The 7,500-nt window shown below is 44.5% G+C and overlaps 2 protein-coding genes across 2 annotated transcripts in view; both read left to right on the forward strand.

The window, feature by feature from the left end:
- The window catches only part of LOC142337395 (major facilitator superfamily domain-containing protein 8-like), a 322,585-nt gene that overhangs the window by 215,911 nt on the left and 99,174 nt on the right, over positions 1 to 7,500 (forward strand). The gene's annotated exons all lie outside the window — the stretch shown is intronic.
- Positions 4,489 to 6,555, forward strand: LOC142337946 (uncharacterized). The gene is made up of 2 exons (XM_075387579.1): positions 4,489 to 5,650; positions 6,014 to 6,555. Exons 1-2 carry the CDS (start codon positions 4,489 to 4,491, stop codon positions 6,553 to 6,555), a joined length of 1,704 nt encoding a protein of 567 aa, XP_075243694.1.

A 7,500-nucleotide genomic window follows, 5' to 3' on the forward strand; every position in this document is an offset into this window, starting at 1 on the left:
AGATTCTTGAGCAGCCGCAACATTTGGTCCGCCGACCCGGACAACAACGACAACCCGAACAGATACCCGGACAACAGTGAACCGGAGAGCAGTAATCTGGATAACAGTGATCCAGCCAACAAAGACACGAACAGAGACGAATCGATTCAAATTGGTGGACCAGAACAAAATCCTTACGATGGCTGGAAAGAGCCCCGATAGACATTGGAAAACGACTGACTACAAGATGTCAGGCCAACTCGAATTGCTGAAGACGTTTGACCGGCATGACGCTGATGAAAATGCGCAACTAGCCCAGAATAAGACAGTGACTGCTGAAAGAGTATATCGATGCTTCTTTGAGACATATGATGAACTGGAAGAAAACAGACAGCAACAGAGGCAATTACTGAAGCCGAGATGTTTGGAAAATTTCGACGCCGACACTGAGCGAAAGTTGGGCGAAAGAAAAAACGTACTGCAATGGCTCGTCGAGAAGGTACCACAACTGAAAAAAATTTTAAGAGTGTCGCACTGAAGTCATTAATTGTAAAGACGCGATCCGACTTGTCAAACTAAAACAAAAATTCACGTCATTTTATAGAGAAATATCCAAACTGGAAGAAGAGTTTAAAAAGGAAAATCTAAGTGACTCCCTCAAACAAACTTTGTGTAACAAATTGGAGGAGCTGCTGATGACCTTAGATATAAACTCTGCAGAAGCTATTCAACTTGTGAAGCCTGACGTACGAATTGGATGGTTTATGCTGATCAGTAACAACAGGAATTACTATACAGATCTACATAAAAGTACCAGCAAACCGCAGAGAGTGGAAATCAAGCATCATTGGTGTCAACCACATCGGCGGGTGATACTGGCCCAAACGAGACTGTAGTTGACACAGGAATTGCAGTGACAGAAAATGTCGAAGAGAACGTTGAAGTCTCCTCTAGGCATTCTGAAACACACCGAAGTGGAAAAGAACCCAGTATTGCCAACTCACGTTCATCAAGGAGGCGCGAGATTGACCACATAGAGCTCGAAAACATGAGAGCTAAAAGGGAAGCCGATCACCGGCTGCGAGAGCGTCAAAGTCAGCTAGAGAAGGAACGTGAGGAAATAGAATTGCGTCGACGGCAAGAGGAATTACGCTTACACTTACAACAGCAACAACAAGAACAAGAGTTACGTTTACAGCTGCAACCACAAGAAGACGAATTGCGCCTGCGGCAGTATGAGCGTGAGCTAGAAAATGAGAGAAAGAAGGCGGAGGCTGACGAGGAACGAAGAGTTCTAAAACTGGAGCTGACTAAGGGAAGCTCAAGAGCATGTGGATCAGAAGCAGGTAACCTCGAAAGCGTCGGATCCAGACGAAAGCCACCAATAACGCAGGACTGGCTCAAATCAGTAGCCGAGAGGTCCGGTCCTAGCCGGCCACTATCACAAAACGTTGTGGTCAAACTTCCTAAGAATGTCACACAGGAAAGAAGTGACAAACGGTGCAGTGCATACCCGAAAACTACCACGCTGTTCCAACCGGGTGTAGAAATCTTCTCACCCCCACGACAGGAACCAAGCTTTCTAAAGAGATCAGAAATCCCTAAATCAATTAGGGTGACAGATCCCCCAGTGCATTTGTCCAGGACGACGTTTCAACAGCAAGGAACGTCCACAGTGCTAAACAAGCAGAGAAGTCAAAGTCCCAAACACAACTCTCGCAACAGATTCATGGAGAGTCGTAACCAAAAGACGTTGAGCCAACCCACACCACCAGTTATATATCAGCAAGTGCCGAGTGATGGCCCACGAGGATTACCAAAACTCAAGTTAACAGAGTTTTCAGGAGATCCTCTAGAGTGGCCTGAGTGGTGTGAACTTTTCGATGTAATTCTTCATCAGAAGAAGCTAAGTGATACTGAAAAGCTGCAGTATCTGAAGACCAGCCTCACGGGTCAAGCAAAAGCAGCAATATCTGGATTGGGCTTCAGCTCACAGTCATATTACCAAGCCTGGGATGTTCTCTGCAAAAGGTTTGGCAGACCGAGAGTCATAGTCGAAGCTCAACTGAAGAAGATATACACTCATCCTCCAGTTAGACACGATGACTCCAGTAGCATTGTTCGATTTGCAAACGTAGTGATAAACACAGTAAAAGTTTTGACCAGGCTTGGGTTTCAACCTGACCTGGAATCGGAGGGAGTCCTGATTTCAGCTACCAGAAAACTTTCACTTCAGCTTAAGGAGCAGTAGCTACGTCACCTACAGGATCACCAACTACTGGCAGCAAACTCGATAGTCTTCAAAGACTGGTTAGAATCAACAGCTTTTATACATGAGGACTTGTTAGCTCAGACAAGCTCTAAGTTTCAAAGTCGGGAAAAACGAAAAACAAGTACATTCGCATCAAATGCTGAGGATTCTACAAAACCAAAGAATTTGGAATGTCCATTCAAAGATGGACAGCACGCGATCTGGAATTGTGAGAAGTTCAAATCAATGAAACTGAATGAACAACGAGAGCAAGTTCAGAAGCTCAGACTGTGTTTCAATTGTCTGAGACCTGGTCATCAGTCAAGAGATTGCAGAAGTAGAACTTGCAGTGTGCCCAACTGTGGACGACGACACAACAAACTCTTGCACAGTGACTTCTCAAAGAAGGAGACTATAACAAATGTCTCAGATGCTACAACGGCATTAGCGACTAACATCACACAAAGACTACATTTTGTGCGAATTAAGCTCGTCAACGGAAACCACAGCTTGAACGTGCTGATACAAGATCTTCAATCTCGTTTGTAGACAAGTCAATCATATCTACCCTGCAACTGCAAGGCAGAAAAGCGTCCTTGTCAGTAGCAGGATCGGAATACGTCAAGACTGAAATAGTGCCGATAGCTGTTTCAGCACACGAGAAGTCGCGGCCATTGACAACAGTGCAGTTCTATGTGCACGAGAAACGGCACTTGTGTGACCAGATATTGGCTCTGCAGGAATTGAAAGACCGCTACCCACATTTGAAGAACTTGCCGAATCAGAGCTAAAATCTAAACGAAGTTCAAGTTATTCTTGGACAAGACTGCTATGACATACATCACCCATTAGAGTTTAAGAGGTCAGACGACAAGGCTGCACCGTGGGCAGTGAAATCGAAAATAGGATGGGCCTTAAGTGGACCCCTACCAGCGAAGCAAGCAGCAACTCTTGCTACTACAGCAATCTCAGTGTCAGAAGACAAACTAGCAAGCCAGTTGAGTAAGTGGTGGGATATCGAGTCCTACGCCTTCAACTGCGATGTCACTGGCCATTCAAAAGACGAACAACGAGCAACCAAGACGTTAGAACAAACTACGCGATTCACGGGTGAAAGATACGAAGTTGGACTTCTGTGGCGAGAGGACGTAGTGAAGTTGCCGAACAACTTCTACTCTGCAATGGGGCAACTCAGGTCCCTAGAAAAACGTCTACAGAAGGATGATACGTTACAACAACGCTATCAGGAAACAATTCACACTGATGTCAAAGCTGGTTACGTTCGCAAAATCGACCAAATTGAACTGAACGAAACCAGAGACGAACTACAATGGTATTTGCCACATCATCCCGTCATCAACCCGCATAAGCCGGAGAAAGTCAGAAGAGTGTGCAATGCGGCAGCCCAGTATCAAAGTGTGGCACTCAACGATAAACTTCTCTCTGGGCCAGACCTGCTACAGAGTCTGGTCGGAATAATTTTTCGATTCCGAGAACATCAAAGAGCGCTATCAGCCGACATGGAAGCGATGTTTCTTCAAATTGATGTCCCAAGCGCTGACAGCTGATGCCTACGCTTTCTCTGGAGAGACAATCCAGAACAGCGATGAGAAGTTTACGAGTATACACGACACGTTTTTGGGGCGAAGAGCTCGCCAACTTGTGCAAACTACGCTCTGCATCAAGTGGCGAAAGATAACGCGAACAACGACGAAAATCTCGTCAGAACGGTTCAGCGCAACTTCTACATAGACGACTTCCTTAAGTCGGTCAGAACACCTCACGAAGCAACCCAAATCTACCAGAAAGTCAGAGAAGTACTCAGCAAAGGTGGATTCAAACTGACAAAGTGGATAACAATTGACGAAGAGGTCAAGTCACAGATCCCAGAGACAGACAGATCAACGAAAGTTGTGAAAAATTTCGAAGCTGAACTACAATCATCATCAATACTTGGACTAAACTGGAATGTGGACACAGATAGTCTCATTGTCTGTTCGTGGAACTGAGCAAGAGGTCCCAGCAAAAATAACTCAGAGAATTGTCCTATCCTTTGTCTCAGCAGTGTTTGACCCACTGGGGATATGTTCACCCTTCACGATACGAAAGCGGTTTCTGCCCAAAAGCATTTGGGCAGCAATGGTACAAGCACGGGAGAAGGAATTTTCAGCAGAACACAAAAATTTGTTCAGTGATTGGTGCTCTGAGTTGAGAGAAATAAGGACGATGTCAATAAAACGACATTATTTCGAAAACGGATGTACAAAGTTGAGACTCCACATTTCACAGATGCATCAGAAGAAGCGATGTGCATAGTGGCATATCTGCAGGATGAAACAGCGCTAAAACTGACCTATGTAATTGGAAATTGCCGGGTAGCACCCATCAGACACACGACGATTCCGAAGTTAGAACTTCAAGCCGCAGTTTACGGAGTTCGTCTAAAGAGGCAGATACTGAGAGAACATGACGTGAAAATCGACAAAGTCTATCATTGGACTGATTTATCAACGGTGCTGCATTGGCTACAATCAGCTCACAAGAAGCAACAAGTGTTTGTTGCAAACAGAGCAGCAGAAATACTGGAGAGCTCTTCCATGGATAAATGGAGACATGTTAAAGGCATCGAGAACCCTGTGGACATCGGCACTAGAGGAATGTCCATTGAAAGCCTCACGGGGTCCGTGTGGTTAAACGGGCCGGTATGGCTCCACACAGATGAAGAAAAATGGCCAAAGCCGTGTTTCCAAGCGAACAAAGTTGAAGCTGAGCAAGCTACAAGTACTGTAGCCGCAGAAACTAAATTACATCAAACATTTGATTGGGACCGCTACAGCAGCTTCAATAGTATCAGCAACTTTTTTGCCTACTGCATGAGGTTCAAGACGCAGCAGATGGGACCTCTCAAAGCAGCCGAGATCCATGGTGCAGAACAAATTCTGTTGCGATTTGTTCAAGCGGAAAGCTTCCCGAATGCTTCGAAGTCGATAACAAACAGCAAGGAAATCTCCAAGACATTGAATATCGCCAAATTGTCACCATTCATAGAGGAGGATAGAACAATTCGAGTGAAAGGTCGACTGAAGCATTCAAACCTCGATTACAATGCAAAACATCCAATACTGTTGACAGCGAAGCATCCAGTAGTACAACTTCTGTTGGAGAGAGCTCACCGTGACAACCTACACGAAGGCACAGAATACGTGAGAAACATGCTTCAACAAGAATACTGGATCATTGGACTACGAAATGCGTTACGAAAACTCAAGTCGAAATGTATCAAATGCAGACGCAGGAACGCCAACCCAATCCAGCCACCAATGGCGGACCTACTACGAGAGCGACTTGATGAACATGTTTTCCCATTCACCCATACCGGAGTCAATTACTTCGGACCCATTGAAGTGAAATTCCTACGGCGTACTTTGAAGAGATGGTGCTGCCTCTTCACTTGTCTGACAACCAGAGCAGTACACATCGAAATTGCCCAGTCATTGGACACCGAGTCATGTCTAGCGGCAGTGTAAAGATTCATCGCAAGACGTGGCTACCCAAGTACCATCATCAGCGACAACGGCACAAACTTCGTCGGAGCTGCCAAGGAACTCAAAGCATTCATGGACGAATGGGACAGAGCTAAAATTGAGAGTGACTTAGCTCAGAAAAAGATCATTTGGAAATTCAACCCTCCTGGAGCGCCCCACTTTGGTGGAATCTGGGAAAGACTGGTTCAAAGCTGCAAGAAGGTCATGATTGCAATCTTGGACCACCGAAGCCTCACAGACGAGGTACTCAGTACAACCACGTGTCTTGTGGAACAAAATCTCACCGCAAGACCCCTGACAGCAGTAAGTGACGATCCAGAGGATCTGACAGCCCTAACACCAAATCACTTCTTGCTAGGACGAGAAAGTGCAAGTGCACCATTTATGCCATCCAGCGAGCGCTACCATGACCTGAGAAAGTCCTTCAAAACGGCTCAAGAATATGCCGATATGATCTGGAAGAGATGGACCCGTGAATATCTTCCACAATGGAACCAGAGGTCAAAGTGGTCAAAGGAACATGTGAGAAACCTGAAAGAAGGAGAACTTGTTTGGATGGTAGACGAGTCAGTGAGACGATGTGAGTACAAGATGGGACGAGCCATCCAAGTCTTTAAAGGCCGTGATGACGTCGTACGATCAGCGAGAGTCAAGATGGCACATGGCGAATTCAACAGGCCGGTAGTGAAATTGGCGCCAGTCTTCTATGATGGTGTTTCCGAGAACGAAAACAGGGCAGGCGATGTTGGCGCCACTAAGGAACAGAAACATGAGCCATGAGACCAACCAAACTGAAATTAAAACTCAAAAACTTAAAATTTTGCCAAAACTCAAAAAAAGTGAAAACTGAAAAATTTTTCAAGTTGCGACTGAAAATTTGTCCACCCCCCCCCCGAATTTGGTAAGGGAAAACCTGAGCAACCCAAGGTTTAAGCACACGGTTAGGGTAACCCCTAAGCTATCCATGGACCCAATGAACATTAATGCATCATACCTACAAGTGTGGCTATTACCACTTATATGGTGCAAAAAGTGCATTTTTGGATATTTTTTCATTTATTGTTAATTTTCTTGAATTGTTAATTCTATGATCCCTTAGGTGTTTATTAAAGGTAATTTATCATACATTTGAGGCATCTAGTGTTACGTACGTACCATCAGTGCCTATGTCAACAAAAGCAAATAGTGCGGTAATTTGACATTTACTATGTAAACGTTGACTTAAACCACTTTATTCGATTAACCAATCAGAGATCAGTGACAGTGATGTTATAAATGATATTTAGCGGATTATTTACTTTAACCCAATTGTTTGAATAGTGCAACCATATTGTATTTAGAACCATTAGAAACTGTTACCAAGGGCAGTTGGCTCTCAGATTGATTATAATTTGATTCTTCATCAACTTGAATCTTTATTCTAAGTTTTGCTAGATCTTAAGATCTCGCGCCCTATAAGTTAGTTGAGCTTTCTTAACACAAAGTTAGCAACAGTACTAGCTTTGGGCTGAAGCCTTACAACCTTCAGCACGAGATTGGACATAGATTATCACTAAGGATTTTCTTAACTTCAATCACAAAAAATTAAAGTTATTGTCCTTTATTACAACTGAGCGACTAATAGTTACTACGCGAGTGTTAGTAGATTGCAACCGAGTGAAGAAACAGGCCGGCGTAAAACTCGAGAACCAGGCCGTGAAGATTGGGTTCCGCTGAGATTCTTGA

The sequence above is a fragment of the Convolutriloba macropyga genome, chromosome 4, assembly GCF_964194025.1.
Source record: "Convolutriloba macropyga chromosome 4, txConMacr16.3, whole genome shotgun sequence".
Taxonomy (NCBI): Eukaryota; Metazoa; Xenacoelomorpha; order Acoela; family Convolutidae; genus Convolutriloba; species Convolutriloba macropyga.

Coding starts and splice junctions, on each gene's coding strand:
- LOC142337946 (XM_075387579.1), top strand. CDS start 4,489: ATGTACAAAGTTGAGACTCCACATTTCACAGATGCATCAGAAGAAGCG. Junction 5,651..6,013: donor TGAAGTGAAATTCCTACGGC/GTACTTTGAAGA, acceptor GAAGCCTCACAG/ACGAGGTACTCAGTACAACC.